The 20903-nt window shown below is 38.0% G+C and overlaps 2 protein-coding genes across 3 annotated transcripts in view; one reads left to right on the plus strand and one right to left on the minus strand.

The window, feature by feature from the left end:
* Positions 1-9340, minus strand: part of LOC134743665 (myc box-dependent-interacting protein 1) — a 66664-nt gene extending 57324 nt beyond the window's left edge. The window contains exon 1 of one of the 2 annotated variants that reach the window (XM_063677255.1): positions 9131-9340. In XM_063677255.1, coding sequence (XP_063533325.1) covers positions 9131-9199 — 69 coding nt within the window. In that variant the 5' untranslated portion in view covers positions 9200-9340. The remainder of the gene's footprint in view (positions 1-9130) is intronic. The other variant, XM_063677256.1, reaches the window with a different exon arrangement.
* An 834-nt stretch (positions 9341-10174) lies between these two features.
* On the plus strand, positions 10175-20124 carry LOC134743653 (meiosis-specific nuclear structural protein 1-like). Its single transcript, XM_063677232.1, has 9 exons — positions 10175-10326; positions 10398-10574; positions 12430-12660; positions 14574-14800; positions 15924-16088; positions 17141-17219; positions 17720-17923; positions 18503-18687; positions 19446-20124. Exons 1-9 carry the CDS (start codon positions 10324-10326, stop codon positions 19723-19725), a joined length of 1551 nt encoding a protein of 516 aa, XP_063533302.1. The 5' UTR covers positions 10175-10323; the 3' UTR covers positions 19726-20124.
* The last annotated feature ends 779 nt before the right edge of the window (positions 20125-20903 follow it).

A 20903-nucleotide genomic window follows, 5' to 3' on the forward strand; every position in this document is an offset into this window, starting at 1 on the left:
CCGTACGAATTGCAAAAGGTACGCTAAGGAAAAAGTAACAAATGCAAACTCATTGTCCAGCGCCGATCGAACTTCTTATTGTAGGTGTTACCATTTATAATAATTACAACATAGAGTCAGCACCAATAGCAGCGTATGAAACAACGCGCCAAAACTATCTGCCACCCTTAAATACTTTTCCATATAGAGATATGTCTGTACATTACGCGGTCATATGTATCTATCACATGTATCACCACAGTCTAATAAAATTGTCCCTAACTATATGTAAATTATAGAGACATCCCTTTTATTTAAGAGATACTATTGATGCATAGTCTGATACGTTACTTTTGATGCTGACTTGCACAGTCACAGTCATGTACAGTCAGCAAAACTATTAGCTTAGCATCCTTGCATATAAACATGTACCTATGCAGGGGTGCCAACAGTGCTATCATAGAGTAACTTATACTAGAGCGGTACTGTCATAGTAAATTTTGTAACCCCAGTAAATTCACTGCCATCTGTCGACACACTTTAAAACTAAAAATGAAGATTTATAAAAATACGATAAAATGTATTTAAATATGGATAAATGTTTTTTTTATTTGCATTAATTATTTTTATATGATTTTGACCCATGATCTTTCACTGGTATGCGTTAAAATTATAAATAACAAACGAAACAGTCAACGCCCTCTATACGAGTGTAGGCCAAAACTAGTGGCGCCATCTGATCGAGAATCAAATTTTCGTGATTTTCGAGGCACGTTTTTTCCTTAGACTGTATCCATCTATTACGGAGTTATATCTGTCTTTGGTGCTATGGAGTGCTGTCCCATATAATAGACAGCACCTAGCTGAAAACAGTTTTCTTACTGTTAGGCCAGGATTACACTTGTAAGTTTTACTTACGTAAGTAGGGACACAGCTATACTACAGAATGAGATATGAATATCGTTATCTCATTCTAGCAAATAGCTTTGTCCCTACTTACGTAAGTAAAACTTACGAGTGTAATCCTGGCCTTAAACTAAATTCTACATATCTTATTAAATTTGGATAATGTAACCACAAAAATATCTGTAAATATCTTATATGTATATGTCAGTGACCATTGGATTAACATTGAAAATCATATCAACACGGTAAACTTAAAACATCTCGAAAAATGTATAGCTAAATGCAATTAAACCATTGCAGAAGCGTAACATAGTATTTAACTGCTTTCAGAGCGTAAAACTTGAAGGTATTCTAATTATTAACTACTGTTACATTCAGTGGGTACATTCATCTCACCTTAAATCAGTTTTAACCCATTATCTATTATTAGATAGGGTAACTATCTAATTCTAAACAACGCAAAAAAAATTATTAGATTTTTTACCGAAACTGAAAGTCATAATTTAAACACTGATTTGCGGAGATCTAAAACTGTCCAAATGGTGCGTAGTGAGTTGAAGAATGCAGTAAACGATGTGTATAATTAGCGAAGTAAGTCTTGGAAGTAATGAAGACCACATTAGTTAGACAAACAAGTCGATAAAAAGTAAATGGTTCGCGGCGTCACAGTTTGAGTTGAGTAATGCACAGTATCCCGAGATTCCTAAGTAGCTAAGTGGTAGCAGAGGGCCTACCGCGAACATCGAAGTTCGTAAATTGCGGACATCTTTCTCTGTCACTCTAAAGTCTGGTAAAAGAGAAAGATGCCCGCAATTTTGCGAACTTCGGTGTTCGCGGTAGGCCCTCAGTTTATATTAGGTAACTTAGTAGTAGGTTATCGGCTACTTGAATTGTCTATGATTATCATTTTAAAGCTACTTGTGACAATAGTCTTACAAACTACCATTACTTTTGAAAGTTTACAGAAATGCCGTAAGACGACAGTATGATAATACTATTACTTACGCCGCTATACTTACTCAACCTCGTATCTGCAACACTCATTTGATGACAAAAACACGTATTCTGAATGAAAGAAAAGCGACATTTCCATCAAATGATTGTTGCAGATATGAAGTTGAGTAAGTATAGCGACGTTATTCTGTGGTCGAGGACTATCATCACAGGTCGGCATTAACACATATAGGAATTTGGGAGTACAACTTAATATCGACACTACGCCATGGTTCATATTCTTGTCTTCATTCAAATAGCGTTCGATTTCTTTAGGAACATTTTGCATTATAAGCTGTCAGGGGCGTAGCTAGAGGATATGGCGCCCGGGGCAGTCACCAAATTTGCGCCCCCTGACGACTGACAAAAGTTTCCCTGCCGCTGCCTTTTGCCCATTTTGGCGCCCCCCTTGGATGGCGCCTGGGGCACATGCCCCCTCTGCCCCCCCCCCCCCCCCCCCTAGTTACGCCACTGTAAGCTGTTTCACACATTTTTAACTTGCGAATAAAGATCAAAAAAATGTTTACCATTATCGTGGCAATGGAAATGAATAGTAGACGGAAATTAAATATTAAAGTTTGCATCAAGTTAAGATACTGTCGATTGATTACGATACTTGCACTGCGCTGGGGTAAGGATTTGGGTCAGAATAATATGTGAGCAGATTAAGCTTATGTAATAAACGGGATGGCCTATTTGTTTGTGCTGTCAGTCATTCCTGGATTCGCTATAGAAAAACAAAATAAAACCTAAAACCTACTTTGTTTATTATTTTATGACTTACGAGCGATTTTGAAAGACCATAAAACTTTGCTAGTTCCAGGCCAGCTAGTTCCGAGAGCTGGTTTCAAGGAGCTGGAATTTATTTTGCAAGTGATCGCATTCCGTTTTTGAATAGTTACAGTAACAGTAGTTATGGATTAATATGGATGTCGAAGGTAAGGTTCCAAATTATCGAGATAGCCAAAATAAAGTCAACAATACTATTCACTTAGCACCTTTGCATACAAAATTACAAACTTCTATTACGATTTGCACAATTGCACAGTTAGAAGTTGCGAAAATGTTAAACTTGTTATATGAATATGTTCTCCTAATTTTGGTTAGAATACCTCTTTGCTAGGTACTTTCGTTTTTCAGAGCGGTATCTTGTCCGTTCATTTTTCTTTTTTTCTACAACGCAATTGGAAAAAGATGGAACCATGTCAAGTATTACCTCCATCAGGTCTTTTTTTTTGTTGTATTTTTCTTTTGTTGCGATACATCTTTTGTATTTTATTTTTGATATGTTTATATTAGCGGAAGCCGCTCGACCCCAATTACAAAGAAATACCGCAAATCGATGTACAGGTTAGCCGTTTGGCACACGCATACTAGAGGTCAAAACGAAATTTTTGACCCGCAGTTCCTAAAAAAATTTCACGGGGGGAGTGATAAAACATTTTTTTTTTGTATGGAAAAAAAAATTCCAAAACCTATCGTGTGTGGTATCATACGAGAGGGCTTTTTGAGGCGATTCTAAACATATATCACATCATTACATTTCGGCCATAATTTTTTAATTAAAACAAAAAGAATTTTCGAAACATACCAAGTTTGGGCTCCTCCAGATACGATATGGCTGATTTTTTTTTGTACAACATACCACAAATGATACGTGGTATCCTCATATCCAACCCCAAGAGAGCAATTTTGTAAATAATATCATTAACAATTTTTTTTTTAATTTTTCAATTTAAAACTTTTATTTTCAAAATTGCTTTCTTGGGGTTAGATAATAAGATACTATGTATCATTTGTGGTATATTGTACAAAGAAAAATCGATAAGGTATGTCGTATCTGAAGGATACAACCTTGATATTTTGTGTCAAAAACTAAACAAACTATATCAACTGATTTAACTGCGCCTTTTCATCAGGGTTAAAGAGGTATTTCCCGTTCGATATATGGATAGTACGTATCATTTAATGATTAATATGTACCGTATCTGCAGTACAGTTCCATAAGTCTCGTAAAATAGGTATTGAAGTAGAACTGTGCCAGTTTGTAAAATAGAAAAATAAAAAAAAATGTTAATGATAGGTATTATTTTCAAAATTGCTTTCTTGGGGTTGGATATGAGGATATCACGTATCATTTGTGGTATATTGTACAAAAAAAAACAGCCATATCGTATCTGGAGGAGCCCAAACTTGGTATGTTTCGAAAATTCTTTTTGTTTTAATTTAAAAAAAATGGCCGAAATGTAATGATGTGATATATTTTTAGAATTGCCTCAAAAAGCCCTTTCGTATGATATCACACACGATAGGTTTTAAAAAAAAATTTTTTTCCACACAAAAAAAAATAATAAACTGAAATAAATGTCATATACTAAGAAAAAATGACCAAGGCCTCTTTTTTCTTAGTATATGACATTTATTTCAGTTTATAATTTATATAGTAGTGTTTCTACTTAAAATAAAAACAAATTAAAGTATTTTCTGTAAATAATTTAATTTGTTCTAATACTTCTAACAGTAAAAAAAAAAGTTTTACCACTCCCCCCAGGGAAGTTTTTTTAGGAACTGCGGGTCAAAAATTTTGTTTTGACCTCTAGTATCGGCTTACCTGTACATCGATTTGCGGTTTTTTAATTCGAACGGGTTACACTATATGGCTGTTTGGTTTCTAAATAAATGAAAAAAAAAGTATTACCTATTATGCCCAACCATCACCTGTGATTGATAACATTACACCCTACATCTGCATGTTTGCATAACCGTTTAGAATATAATAACTCATTGTCATCGTGTGGAGGTATTAGGCCAAGGCGGTTCGGATGCCGGCATTGCCGGCTCTATGGAGGATGGAGGTCGAATTGAAACTGAACCGTTTTTTGTTTCTTTTGATACAGATAAAAAAGTTAAAAAAAAGTTTTCTTATTGAGGAGCCATGAATGGGAGATATACAGTCGCCATCAGATATATCGGAACGGCCCAGGTGTTCACAAATATCTAAACAAAGCCTTCTGATATTTAAGAGCACCTTGGCCGCTCCGATTTATCTGACGGCGACTATAATCGGCGACATGATCACTATGTCTTATAAAACAAAGTCCCCCGCCGCGTCTTCCTGTTTGTGTGTATGTATGTTCGCGATAAACTCAAAAACTTCTTAACGGATTTTCATACGGTTTTCACCTATCAATAGTGTTTAGGTTTACCCGTGCGAAGCCGGGGCGACCCGCAGTCTTGGAATAAAATATATGTTTTTTGCCTATAGTTTCTCTTTTACGTGCCGTTGCTGGTTATTAATATGGAGCTAAAGTATCGTCGGGAGCTTTTCAAAATAACTATAAAAAGGCGGTCATTAAAAGGTGTTATTCCAATTGTTAACAGGGCGCAGGCGAGTTAAATGCTCAGCCAAGCAAGTAAGTGGACTCTCCTATTGTTCATAGTTTTTTAACTAATTTCCACATCAGAATTCCATTGGTTAGCCAGAGCGTATCACTCCACTGGGCTTTAGCAATGATAATACGACGCCCGGCGTAGATGCCAGACTAATTAAAATTCGGAATTCCGGACATTCTGAACGGAAGGACGTAAATCCGGAAAGTTGACAACTACTTAAAATACAATAACAAAGCATACTTTATTAAGATATCAGTTAAACATTATTTATAAGTAACCTTTAGACCGTGTTCATGCGAGTCGTTAACAATTTCACGCCACTTGAACCTCGTGATAGATCGCGAATGATAATTATTATAGTTTGTATCGATCATTCTGTCAACTTGTTTGATTACTATGTTGGTTTAACTGTGCATTGCTGCACTATATGCTTCAGTTGGTACTTGGTACTTGAGGAATTTATAATATTTAAGAGCATGAATACTAATTGAATACCTTTTATGTCGTGCATATAACCCTCTTCAATGTTTACATTCTTCGAAAGTATCAGCAGATCAAATTATCATAACGGCACAACCGTTACCTTTGTAAAAACTTCCAAAAATTCCAAAAAGGAACAAGTTCTAAGTAGGTAGGATTCCAAAGACTAAAAAACTGAACCGATGAGTTCTCTGCCAAGTCTTCGAGCGGGAAAGCCTACGACTATCGATTAAAGGTGAATTTATTATGAAACGGTCGCAGGTCAACGCACCATCAGCCTCGATGGCTAGACGTTACGACCCGGCTACAAAATGGCGTATGCGTGTTTCAAGTTAGACCTTACATATGACCTTTTACGTTAATATTGTTAACATTTATAACTTGTCCAAGTCTTGTGAATGGATCGTGTTGCTTGATCAATGAAGGGTAAATAACTTTAGAGGCTTATTATTAAATTTATTAGTAGGTAAAAACACGTTTAACATAACTTTAAGGATCTTCAGACAACTCACGATCTCGGCATCTTACCTACCTTATAAGATTTTTCATTTGAAAACAGTTCTGCCGCGAATACACTTTCGTATTTGCAAGTTTAATATACTTTTGTTTTATTTGATTAGGCAACGGCGAAGTATTTTTTAAACCAAAATCTAGTCTACCTATATCAGATATCCCAAAATTTGAATAGTTTTTAGAGTTCCGTACCCAAAGGGTAAAAACGGGACCCTATTACTAAGACTCCGCTGTCCGTCTGTCCGTCTATCTGTCACTAGGCTATATCTCATGAACCGTGATGGCTAGACAGTTGAAATTTTCACAGATGATGTATTTCTGTTGCCGCTATAACAACAAATACTAAAAAAAAGTACGGAACCCTCGGTGCGCGAGTCCGACTCGCACTTGGCCGGTTTTTATTATGTTAGTTCTAAACCTACTAAATAAGGTTAGCCGGCACTTTTTACTATTGGTAAAATTAACTTGGGTTGGGTTTATTAGTTTTAGTAGGTACCTATGTACCATGGGTAAAGTAATTAACATAGCTGACCTCGTTGTTTTATAATTATGTATTTTATTTACACTAACTGTGCGTGACGTGAAACTTTTCTGTAGAAAGGCCCTTCAGTTTGCTTGCTATTAATTTTGCTAATTGAGGAGTACCTACCTAGTGCACGGGATTTAGCAAATATTCCGGCAAGACATTATGACAAAATATTAAATATGGGGAATTCCCTGGACATAGTTGTAGAAAACAGTGTAAGCACCACCTATAGTAGACCTACCACCTATAGTTTTAGGGTAGTTTTATGGTGCTACATATCTAAAACTTATAACTACAGGTATCTACACAGCCGCAAAATTGCATTTTTGCCTCTTGTTATATCTACCTAGGAACCTGTAGTAGGCAGCATACAGTTGGCCAATTTGAATTCTGGTCTGCTTGGAACCGAAGGCGTACCGCGAAAAACGAAAAGCGCAATATTTACGACAATACGCACGAAATTTCGTTATCTGCCTCTCTATCGCACGAATTTGGAAGAGCGATAGAGAGGCAGATAACGAAATTTCGTTTTCGATGTTCGCTGTAAACACTGGTCATAACACAGTCATTCATTCAGTCAGTCATTTTTGAGAGATTCCATTCTACATAATATTATCAGTTTATGACTGGGTCAATGTTCACAGTGGATTGTTAATATAAACAAACTTTTTGAACATTAACGTGTAATTATCCACAGTGCAGACATTAATACCTACTTGATTCGCGAGTCCAACTCACACTTGGCTGAATGGGTAAAAACATCATAAGTTACAGCACTTGCAGCTAGAATTTCGTTTAAATATGTTCTGAACAAAACAAAGTAATCATTATGAAACAAATCCCAAAACATTGATTGAAAAAAAAGAAGATTGGTAACAATAACACGGTTTGCTTTCATTTTGGTGTGGAGCAGAAGAAAGTGATAGGTACAGTCAAGGGCATAAATATATATACATTACCAAAGTTTCAAAAATATGTGTATACTCTTACACCTTAGACAATAAAGTCGTGCACATATTTTTAGGGGTTTACTAATGTATTGCCAAAAATCGTTTCCCAAAGTATTACTTCCCAAACTATTTTACGCAAATTATCATTTGGCAAAATTTCATTTCGCAAATTTTCATAATCCAACCTAACCTAACCCAACCTAGTACGTCATTTTCATTTCGCAATATGGGGTTGGAAAATGAAATGGTTGCGAAGTAAAAAACTTGCTAAAATTTCATTTGGGAAATGAAACTGATGCCATAAGTTTGTTGGGAAGTGAAATTTGGCGAAAAATATTTTGGCTAAACGGCAGTATCCCATTTTTAGGCCATTTGTCTGGTTCGATATTTTTGCCTTTGACTGTACCTATATATTATTGAAAGCTGCACAGTGGCTTTAACTACTTACTCCCCATGGTAAAGACTACAAACTACTACCTCACTTTGTCCTCTAACAGAAATTTATTTTGGTGTCCAAATTCAGGTTTTTTTGTTTTTTTTTGTTTACTTTTTTAAGTTTATAATCAATTCAGCTTGGACAGACCACTATACACACTTGAAAAGATTCTTTTAAATCTTAATACTGAAACACTACATCTAGCTAAATGATGACCTACTTCTCGCACCAAAAATAGGTAACCAAATGCACATAATTTATATGAACGGGATGCAGCCCATTAAATCCCTAGGTTCTTCGGAAGAATTTATAATTCATAAAAATAAGCTTTAGCTCACAAATGCATAAAAATAGAGGAGTCAAAATAACTATGATATTTCTGAGAAACTAGCACAGACTACTGTCCTGTCTCCGCTCAAGCCCACTGTTGCTGTTATTTTTAAATTTAGAACAGTTCCCTAGACAACTCTCATGCGCCCAGTGTCGTGTTAGCAATTTTTATAAACGGTTCTACAAGTTACTCTTGAGGCGTGTGACCAACAGCCAGCCTTTGCCATTTTTATAATCTATAGCTTGTAAGCTGTACGCAATCCAAATTTATCTCATCTGGTGCGCCTATAAATAGGTATCAGTACACCCTGGAAATGATAACGCGACGCGTGTCATAATCAATTAGGTGCCTACTTAGACTCAACTCGAGCAGCTGACGACACAATCACAATGTAAACAAAATTACGGAATAGCAGGTCGGCTCTACACCTGTGCGCGAGCAACAGGTGAAAATAATTTCACACGAACACCGGCTAGAGATCTCGCTGGGACACGAGAAACCTGACCGGCTCTCGGATCCCGTCAAAAACCCACTTTCACGGCACTCGATAGTCTTAAAATCTTGAAAACACCGTCACATACCAAACATAACACTTACACGTAAGGTAACAAAACGATAAATACCTTTTCCTTCGCCCGTCCGGCATGTTTTTGCACTGATTTCGCGATTAACGCACTTTTACTTTCAGCCATTTTAATCACTGTTTCATTACCGACCGTCTTTATTTCGATACACCATCAATCTGCACCCAGATTTGGTTGCAGCTCTATACTGTCACACGTCAAAATCCAAATGCGTGTTACCCTGAGAAAGGCACTCTGGCGGACTGAACAAAATTCTAGTTTCTTGTTGCTAATGTCTCCGATAGATGGCTCTTGTCACTATAATTAAACATATTTTATCACTTTTGAACTAGATGGCGACTTAGAATGGCTGTTGGTCCATAGACTGGCCCTCAGAATAATGACTGACTGGCCGTTCGAAGTGTTTGGAAGTATTTAGCCAGCACAGCTTGCCTTGTCAATCAGCAGAATTGTGTCATGTTTTTGTTTATTTTTAATGGAATTTTATTACCTTGGTGCCAGCCCTTTATGCCAAATTTTCATAGAAAAAGGGGCAAGCTATGATGGCGCCATCTATGCAAACCTTTGACAGTTGCCAACCCCATTGTGTTACATTTCGTTGATGTTTCATTCGAAATTCGAATTTGCACTATTTGCAGTAACATATAGATTCACAGAGATGGCGCTATAATAAAATTTACTGAAATATCTGGCCAAAAAATGTTAAAGACAAAGCTGCAAAAACCATATAGTTAAAATTAAAAATAAATTTATAAAAAATATAATATATGGCTTTGCCTAAACAATGTGCCAGTTTTAAATGTATAATATATAGTTGGTTAAACCAAATAGTCAGTAAATAAGAACAAAAAAAACTATACTCATCCTTTTCTTTTGGGTGCTAGTACTAGTGTAAGACAAAGATAGTATGATTCTCTCTGTCTATGTTTGAAATGAGACAGTCCTTTGACAAACTATAGTTTAACAGTTAGGTTGGCGGAACTGTCGCACTATATTATTTTATACAATATATTTGTCTCATATAGCAATTAGCAACCATCAAACGTGACATGTTCATTCATTCCTAATCATGTAATGTATCTGTTCTGTTTACAAACAATTTTGAGTATTTTGACAAAAAAATTGACAATTGACAATCTTGCATTGAAAATTTAGAACTTATTTATTGTCTCTTATTTGATTTGATTTTCACTCAGCACCGCTAACGAACGGTTTTTATTATTTTTACTACAATGGTACAATACTCATTGATTTCTATTTACATTTACATTTTATTAGAGCTTTCAATGTTCAGCATTTGTTTTAGCAACCTCAAAACGAGCTTACGCGGAATGCTATATTCCGCGCGCGTAAAGCGGAGCTGGATTACTTCCAGAGGGCCTTGGACACACAATGGCTAAACGATCGAATGGCCGACGGCCGCATGGGTCGTTGCCTAGCCCTCATAGAGAAAGAAGCTCAGATGGAAAAGGACTTCCAAGAGGTATTGTTCTAAGTTATACATTTTAGCGGGCTGAATGTTTTCTTTGCCACCTCAGTTTTATTATTTTTACCACCTCAAAAAGTCAAAAACTAGATAAATTGCAGGGCTTGCCTAGAAAACTGCAACAATTAGGCTTTCTTAATAATTTCCAAGTTATGTTGGCTCTCCTTTCTACCTCTTCTTCGTTGTTTGTTGTTGTGAAGGACAGTTGGTTTCCTAGATATATATATTGGTCTACATAGTCTATGTTGTTGCCGTTGATATTTATTTGTATTTGTTTGCTGTTTGTCATTATTTTGGTTTTATTTGTGTTCATTTGTAAGCCTGCTTTGGTGCTTTCTTCGTCTAGTTGGTTTATAAGCTCTCTTAGTTCTGTTGCAGTTTCAGCTACTATGACTATGTCGTCTGCAAATCTCAAATGGTTTATTAACTGGTCCTCCAGATTGATGCCTTTTGATTCCCATTTGAGATTCCGAAATATGATTTCCAGGACAGCAATAAAGATCTTGGGTGATAAGGGATCTCCTTGTCGGACTCCCCTTTCTATCCTTATCTGTTTCCCTCTTGTCTCCAGCTTGACTCGGCTAGTGCTTTTCGCGTATATATTCTTTATAATATTATTGTATTTTTGGTCCACATTAAGCTGTTTCAATGCATTCCAGATTGCGCTGTGATTGATACTATCAAATGCCTTGCTATAATCTATAAAGGCGACGTATAGGTTCCTATTGAACTCTTTATACTTCTCTATTATCTGTTCTAGTGCTTGTATGTGATCAGTGGTGCTGAAACCTGCCCTGAAACCAGCCTGCTCTCTTGGTTGTGAGTCGTCAATTGTTTTGGATATTCGCCTTAACATTATTGAGAAGAACAGTTTGTATATGCTCGCCAGTAAGCTGATTGGCCTATAGTTACCGATGTCTAAGGAATTGCCTTTCTTGTACAGCAATATTATGTTGGATGTACACCATTGCTCTCATATGGTTTCGGAATTAAGTACCATATTGAATAGATGTGTTATATGTTGAAGCAGGATTGGTGTACCATGTTTTAGAGCTTCGTTTGTTATTCCATCAGGACCTGGGCTTTTTCGGTTTTCAGCTGCTTTATGTGCTCATAAACTTCTTTTTCTTCGATCTGCTTTACTGGCAAGTTTACGTTATTCGCAATGGGTGTTTCCTCTTGAAGAAGAACGAAGAAGAGGTAGAAAGGAGAGCCAACATAACCTGGAGGAAATTCTGGTCACTGTAAGAAATCCTAAAAATACAGCTTAAACCTAAAAAAGATAGTGGCAGATACATGCCTTCTACCGAGCCTGCTCTATGGGTGTCAAACATGGACTTTTACAGATAAAATAAAGAGAAAGATAAGAACCACCCAAAGAGCCATGGAGAGGAGCATGCTTAACATAAAAAAGATACAAAAAATAATAAGAAAAAAAACAAAGTTACAAGACGCACTAACTCAAGCCCTCAAATTAAAATGGCGGTGGGCAGGACACATCGCACGGTATAAAGACCATAGATGGACAATATTGGCAACGAAATGGAAAGGCCCTATTGGCAAAAGGAAAGTAGGAAAGCCATATAAACGATGGCTGGACGATATAAAAGAAACTGCAGGGAAAGACTGGCTAAACAAAGCGGAAGACAGGCAGAAATGGAGAGAATTGAAGGAGGCCTACACCCAAGTTAAATAAATAGATAGTAAATAGAATACATAAACCTAACACTAACTATAAGAAACTTACTAACCAATACGCCAAAACTTCTAATGTAAAAAAAAAGTAAATTGGAAATAAAAGGCTTTTTTATTTATTTTATTGATTAATAATTTCCAATGTTATTGTTTTTAGAGAACTGATCATGCCGCAATTGTAAATGCTCGAGCTAAAAAAGAAGCAGACCTTGCCAGTGAAGTGGCTAAAGTCCGTCATGAAGAAGCTACAGAACTGCTGCGTCGCCACTACCTGCGGGAGCGGGATCCAGAGCTGCGGATGCTGATGAAGAAACTTCAAGCTGGTTATGTGTGCCGAGATGTGCGGCAACAGATACTGCATAATGAATATAGGAAGGTGCAGGAAAAGGTAAGCAAGAAGAACAACTGTGACAGACAGACATGTACAAAATTATATGGTCAATCCACTTTTTCTCATTTTACTATTAAAACCATGGTTTCATAGTAGGTATTTAAAAACATACATTTTTATGGCAGTTAGTTGCATCTGATATATATTTAACTATTTGTTTGTGTACCTATTGATACTTACGTATTTATTTAATTGTATTTGTATGTGTAATCTTCTTATTCCTGTAATTTAGTAGTGTTTGTAATTTTATTTAACCTGTTTTTTAGTTTCTGTTCTTTATATCCTGCTACCCTAAGGTTGTCTGGAAGAGATCGCTTACAGCGACAAGACCGCCTGCAATAAAGTGTATTTACTTACTTATAAGGGCTGATTTATATTTTGCTGATGATTTTTAATTTTTGCTATAATTTTCCCTAAAAACCAAAAACCCGCCAAGTGCGAGTCGGACTCGCGCACGAAGAGTTTCGTACCATTACGCAAAAAATTGCAAAAAAATCGCGTTTGTTGTATGGGAGCCCCACTTAAATATTTATTTTATTCTGTTCTTAGTATTTGTTGTTATAGCGGCAACAGAAATACATCATCTGTGAAAATTTCAACTGTTTAGCTATCACGGTTCATGAGATGCAGCCTATTGACAGACGGACAGATAGACGGATGGATAGCGGAGTCTTAGTAATAGGGTCCTGTTTTTACCCTTTGGGTACGGAACCCTAAAAATTTAATGAAAAAAAAAAACCGCCCATCATAAGTTCTTTCCATAATGGGTCACTCACTACTTAGCATACTGTATAGGTAGAGTCTGTAGAACATAGTCCACCTCACCCACCTCAGTCTGATCGCGGCCGACCTTAAAGACGATAGGGACATAGAAAGGGAACGAAGGGCCCTGTCGGTCCGGGCGAATATGATCGCTCGCAGATTTGCAAGGTGCTCCAAAGGGCGTTTTGCACTTCCCTCTACACCTGCAATCTGTGGGCGCAGTATTCGCAACGGACATATGGGGCTCTTAGGGTCCAGTACAACAATGCGTTTCGGGTGTTGATGGGGCTGCCTCGTTTCTGTAGCGCATCGGGGATGTTCGCGGCGGCGCGCGTGGACTGCTTCTACACTACCAAAGATAGATATAACTCCGTAATAGATGGATACAGTCTAAGGAAAAAACGTGCCTCGAAAATCAAGAAAATTTGATTCTCGTTCAGAGGGCGCTACTAGTTTTGGCCTACAGTCGTATAGATGGCGTTGACGGTTTCGTTTGTTATTTAACAATTTTAACGCATATCAGTGAAAGAACATGGGTCAAAATCATAAAAATAATTAATGCAAATAAAAAAAAATCATTTATCTATATTTAAATACATTCTATCGTATTTTTATAAATCTCCATTTTTAGTTTTAAAGTGTGTCGACAGATGGCAGTGAATTTACTGGGGTTACAAAATTTACTATGACAGTACCGCTCTAGTATAAGTTACTCTATGACACTACCATGCGTGCGCGCGCGGCATCCCTGGTGCGCCGGGTGCGCGCCAGTCCCAACAGCATTCTGCGAATGATAGCGGACAGGGTTGACTGTCCCTACTTGTCACACTGCGAGGGATTGCATTCTCCCGTTAGTGTTATTTTGTTTTAAATTTAAGTCTAGCTGTACCTACCTACTAACCCCTTAGTTTTGTAAGTGTTACTAATAAAATGTGTCTTGGTTACATGAAATAAATGTATTGAATTGAATTGAATTGAATAGTACAACATGTCTTCTTACAAACTACTGAAAACTGCATGAAACTCCGTTCAGTAGTTTTTGAGTTTATCACGAACATACAGACAGACGGTGGGGGACTTTATTTTATAAGATGTAGTGATTTGCATTTATGTTTTATCCATATAGCGAATAAATACTTTAACTTTAGGCTGAAGAAGACAGAGCCAATTCCACCCTCCTAGCTGCGTTGGGCGATGACCAGGAAGCCAAAAAGAAGGCACTGCAGAAGATGCAGCAAACTGCAGCATACTGCCAGGAGCTGCAGCAGCAGTTGGTGAACAGGCAGAGGCAGAAACAGTGTCAGTATGAAGACGCGCTCATTGAGCAGAAGATGCTTGATGATGTCATGAGGACCATATCTGATGAGGACCAGAGGTAAGACCTTTATTACAAAAATCATTAAGGCCCCGTAGAATCGTGTTCTTCTCTCGCTCTCACTGAGCGTAAGCGTGAGCGAGACGGATGTGCGTGCTCGGAATCACGGATATCATGTTTTTGAATTTTAATTTGTTGTAAGTTTCAAAAAGATTTTTTTTATATTTTTAGCTTTTGTGTGTAAATTGTTATAACAGTGCGTTTTAGACCTAAATGTGTTCGTGATTTTTTTCTATCGAGCGAAAGTCGAAAAATCATTATTCGAATCAATGAAGTCACTTGTCTCCACAGACCGAGATGCTTCACGCGGCAATTTCCTCGCAAAGTGACTGCATGCAATTCTCATTACATTGCGGTATCTGATAAACATTTTGAATGCAGTTTACCTTAGTAGTCAGCAACGTAACGTAAATTGCATGCAAGTTCTTGCTAGTCTAAACCTTGCTTTAGATGTGGATCTGCCTATTGTCTCACCCGAAAAAAATGTTAACTTTATGAAGACATCGTTTAGTTTTAAAGGTGCAAGTTGCAACATATTACAAAGGACAGTTAGTGACTAAGACGTAAAATGGTGCCACTCTAAAGATGGGTTTTTGAGGACTAAAGGATTAAAAATTTTATTATCATCATATCACCATCGAAATTTGTAACTATCAGATCTTGCCGTCACAGATCATACTATTACGAAATTTGTAACTATCAGATCTTGCCGTCAAAGATCATACTATTGCGAAATTTGTAAGTGTCAGATCATGCCGTCACAGACCATACTATTGCGAAATTTGTAAGTGTCAGATCTTGTCTTCATGGACCATACTATTGCGAAATTTGTAAGTGTCAGATCTTGCCTTCACAGACCATACTATTGAGAAATTTGTAAGTGTCAGAACTTGCCTTCACAGACTATACTATTGCGAAATTTGTAAGTGTCAGATCTTGCCGTCGCATTGAGAAATATGTAATGAGACATGAGACTAATGAGAATGAAAATGAGGATGTGGATGACGGACACGGACACGAGGAATCTTCCTTAACTTCCTTCCAACCGAGTGTTCCACGACACTCAGCATTTTATTTTTATCTGACTGCGACTGATAAATATAGAATTGCCGCCTTGTTTTAGGGAACTGAAACAGAAGCGAGATCTCATGGAGAAGACGCAACGCGAGATGGTGACGTTCAAGGAAGCTCGTGAAGCGTGGCGAGCCAAGCAACGTGAGCTCGCTATAAAGGAGGAGGAGGCCATTGAAAGACAAAAGCAGGCCGACGCCGACCGCAGCGCTGGTATGTAAGTATTTAGTATAAAAACCGTTAGTAAATGTTTTTTATAATAAAAGATGACGACGATGTTGTAAAAACAGCTGGTAAAAACTGGATGACCTCAGCTCAAGACAGACAGACATGGAATAAGATGGAGGAGGCTTTCTATCCTATAGGGGCCATACAATAATATATATATATGAACTTAGTATTTCAAATTTGTAACCAAGTGTATGGATAAATAATGCTATAATAATATAATAAATAATAAAAGGAAAACTTGATAAATTCACCACCTCCGGCAAGACTCAAACTTGCGACCTTTTGGAACTACGGTCCGATCCATGCTACCAACTTAGCTTCGGAGTTCGGAGGCTTGCCAGAAGCGTGCGAATCTTTCCATTTCTTTATGCTTACACGCCTTAGGGAGGCGCATAGCAACATGGTAGATGTGACAAAGCTATTTGCTAGAATGAGATAACGATATTCATATCTCATTCTGTAGTATAGCTGTGTCCCTACTTACGTAAGTAAAACTTACAAGTGTAATCCTGGCCTAAGAATAATCTATCTTAAGGCCTGAGATACACATTGTAAGTTTTACTTACTAAGTAGGGACAAAACTATTTGTTAGAATGAGATAACGATATTCATCTCTCATTCTGTAGTATAACTGTGTCCCTACTTACGTAAGTAAAAACTTACAAGTGTATCTTAGGCCTAACAGGCACCATTCTAAAGTTGTATTGAGAATTTTATTCACCAGTAACATATGTATGTGAGAACCCATACTAAACTAATTTTTTTAAATCTTGTCGGAAGTGGTGAATTTTTCAATTTTGCCTTAATTATAAAAAAATGTTATATCGCTCGCAGACGTTTTTGCTTGATAAAAAATAATAATACGTTTTCCCTCGTAAAAGTCGGATATATATATATATATATATGTATATACATCTATAATTAACTTCCTACGAAAAAATAAACTACAGGTAGTAAGAAAGATAGGTATGTAGGTATACTATTTATACTAAAGAATTTAAAAATAGTTACAAATAAAGCTGTAACATTATTTTACAGCCGCGCAGAAAAAGAACGCCGCGACAGAATCAAAGAGGAAATAAACGCAAAAATCTGCGCTCAAATCATGGCGGACGAGGTAAGGCAACTTGTGTAAAATGTTAAATATTTATATGAAGTTCATTCTCTAAATCAGTTGCTTCTATTTTTTTTTTGTTACTTACCCCTTATAAGTATTATTAGCATTGGTAGCTAAGTTCAGTTCGCCCACCAATGAGTTCGGTTCTTTTGTTAGAAACATCGTTTGATGTTTATCAAAGTGCTTTTCGTTGAAAGAAAACATCGTGAGGAAACCTCTAAATTACGCATTTCGGAATTAGCATTCCGATTTCCAACTTTGCGTAAACGTAAAGCGTAGGTACAGTCGCCATCAGATATATCGGAGCGGCCAAGGTGTTCACAACTGTCTGAACACGCCTATTGGCAAGGCGTTAGAGTGCGTGTTCAGATATTTTTGAGCAACTCGGCCGCTCCGATATATCTGATGGCGACTGTACAAGTGTACAACGTACATTTCAATAGCTCTGCGAAACAACCCTGTTTCGACCTTTTAAAACAAACGATGATTTTTTTTGTCAGGCGGAGCGTCAAGATCGCGACAACATAATCAAAGAGCTAGTAGAGCACGAAGCAGAAGAGAAACAGATCGAGGACGACATAGCGGCGGGTCGCAAGCAGGAGTACGTGAGGGCCAGCACCATGACGGACCTCACGGCGCAGATGGACCTTAAGAAGAAGGAGATAGAGCTCGAGAAACAGAGGCAGATCGAGTTTAGGAAGGAGGTAGGTTTTGATTAGGAAATATTGTCACCTTTATACTCGTACATAAATAAAAGTTCACGTTTTACAAAGCGTGTCCTGAGCGACTGGGCCCTAAATTCACTCATACAGAATGTTTTTCAGTCATACAGGGTGTTTTTCAACGTTTACTCACACGCTGAGAAGCGAATAGGTAGGTTATAAGTGAACATTTTTTTATAGTAGAACCAACGCAGAATATTGACAATCCTAGTATATATGAACGGCGATTTATTTTCATTCGTAGTCTTGTTTTCGTTTTTCGGATCAGAGGGTCTACCGCGAACCGCGTTTGACGTGTTGTCTCTCTGTCGCACTTGTAAATTCGTACGTAAGTGTGACAGGGAGGCAACACGTCGAAAGTGGTTCGCGGTAGGCCCTCAGGAGCAACAGGTAAACGTTAAAAAATAAGTCAAAACTCTTCTTGTTTTCTTTAGTAGTAGAGTACTCCTATGATAACGTATGGCTCTTTTTTTTGTATAAGTAATATTTAACATATCGGAAATATTTGCCAGAGTCAATGTAACTAACATTACTCTAAAAAAATCGTCTATTATATTTCAGTCAGAAGCCAAGCTAGCAGATCAGGACGCGAAAGAGCACGAAAAAGAACGCGTAAAGAAAGAGAAGGCGCGTCAGTACTCGATAGACCTGAAACAGCAGATAGAGGACAACGCGAGAAGGAGGGAGAGCGAGCGACGTCTCGAGGACGCGAGGGCTAAAGCTGTCTTTGACTATTACAAAGATTGGTAAGTACCACATCAGCAATAATATATTCTTTCTTAGGAACTACCACGACAATTTTAGTCATATCAAATAGGGACTCACATAGGTAACATAGGTACAGTAAGGACTAAGAAATCGCATAACTAACCGAAAGTAATTTTACAAAATTTACCTTTTAATTCCTGAGGAATTTATCAATACGTAAATTAAAATGTGTTGCAAAAAACAGTGACCGACAGACACAACGTGGTTACCATCCCTGGGCTTGTTTTTACTATGTTGTTCTAGTACAGGGGTATTTTTGATTTGAGCTTCCCTGCCTTCTCTACCTTTTCGCGCGATGAATAGTTTGGAATTTGGCACTTTTCGCGACCTAACCTTGCAGGCCCGTAGTTTAGAGATCGGTATTTGTGTAAAGAATTTCTGTCAAGAATACAAGACACGACAGTTATTATTATTAACCTTTTGGACGCCAATGACGGATATATCGGCATCGCAGGTCCAACGTCAAAGACGGATTAATCGGTCAAAGACCACAGAGCAACATAGACCTACGTGCATGTGCATAAAGTTCAATTTCAGTTTTGACACTTCGGCGACTTGGCGTCCGAGTGACAGGTTTTGTGTTTGACACGGCGTCGAAAAGGTTAGTCAGCTTTTCCCACCAGCGGCCGGAGCACGGTCGCATTTTTATCACCTGTCACCATGCCCATCACGTTCTAACACGTATGTAAGTGCGAAAGTGACGGGCGATAAAAATGGAAGCATGCTGCCACCGCAGGAAAGCAGAAGTATCGAAGGAGCGCGAGAAGATCGTCTCGGAGCACGTGCCGCCCATCCTCGGCTACATCCAAGCGGGCGTGATCGGGCGCGCGGACCTGCCGGCCGTGCGCGCCGGCGCCGCGCGCGCGGACCTGCCGGCCGTGCGCGCCGGTGCCGCGCGCGCGCCCGCGCCCGCGCCCGCCCTGGCCGCGCTGGACCTCGACGTGTTGGCGGCCGACAGCGGCCTCAACAGGCATCCCAAGTGCAACGCGCAGTGCAGGGTGCTCAGGGAGTTTTAGAACCTCCCTTGTGCGTTATTTTAGTCTTGACGACTGGTTTATACAGAATCCAAGGATCCGTCTTATAAATACTACTTTGATAACTTTATTACTTTAGGTAGAATGTTTAAAAATGTGATATTTACTTGTACAAATTTGATTTACCAGTGTTTATGACTTACCTCGTATTAAATGAATAATTGTGTAAATCCAAGTTTTATTCACATGACTATGTTGCTCAATATTTAACATGCTGACTGAACCCTGGTATTGTAAATTCATACAAATACAAATGAATTCATCAGATACCTATAAAATCAAGTTTCTGGCCTGAAACAAACGCTACGTTTGTTGCTGCGACATCAAATCCTGAGGATTAATATTTTTAAATATGAATGAAATATATTTTTCAACAAATTATCCTTTGTTTTATTTAATAACTAGCTTTTGCCCGCGACTTCGTCTGCGTGGAATTAATAATTTGGTTACCTTAATTTTTAAACAAATCTGCTTTTAAGTTCCACCCCCAAAGTGGTCCACTCTATAAATTTCCACCCCATTTTTACACCCTTGACCTTTGGTATGCTTAGGAGCAAATCTACTCCATGTATAAACTTAAACATGAAGTTGTCTAGATTGCTATTTAAATAGCATTTTTTTGACAGGAGCATACGAAAGGTTAAGGGAGGATTTCGGGGATAAAAAATATTCTATATCCTTCCTCACAGCTCTAACTATCCCCTTACCAGGTTTCATCTAAATCGGGTCAGCGGTTATTGATTCACCATACAAATTTTCACCACCCTTTTCACCCCCTTGAGGGGTGAGTTTGGGATAAAAAGTATCCTATGTCCTTCCCCAGGACTCAAACTATCTGTATACCAAATTTCAACTAAATCGGTTCAGCAGTTTAAGCGTGAAGAGGTAACAGACAGACAGACCAGGCGCGGATCCACCGTTGTGGGCACGATGGGCATGCCCACAACCTTAATTGAGTCCCCGAGTAAAATTACGCCGATTTTTCGCACACGCTTTCGCAGAAATTTCAGTACGCAGAGAAGTTGGCATAATATTGATACGCGGATTTACTTTTCATAGAATGATCGTTTTCCGTCACGATTACCCGAGTAGATAACCATTGGTCGAAACACCAGTAAGTAGAGTGATCATGTGGTATTCATTAGAAATTCTTGCATGTT

The sequence above is a fragment of the Cydia strobilella genome, chromosome 8, assembly GCF_947568885.1.
Source record: "Cydia strobilella chromosome 8, ilCydStro3.1, whole genome shotgun sequence".
Taxonomy (NCBI): Eukaryota; Metazoa; Arthropoda; class Insecta; order Lepidoptera; family Tortricidae; genus Cydia; species Cydia strobilella.

Coding starts and splice junctions, on each gene's coding strand:
- LOC134743653 (XM_063677232.1), top strand. Junction 14,801..15,923: donor ATATCTGATGAGGACCAGAG/GTAAGACCTTTA, acceptor GCCTTGTTTTAG/GGAACTGAAACAGAAGCGAG. Junction 17,220..17,719: donor CTCAAATCATGGCGGACGAG/GTAAGGCAACTT, acceptor TTTTTTTGTCAG/GCGGAGCGTCAAGATCGCGA.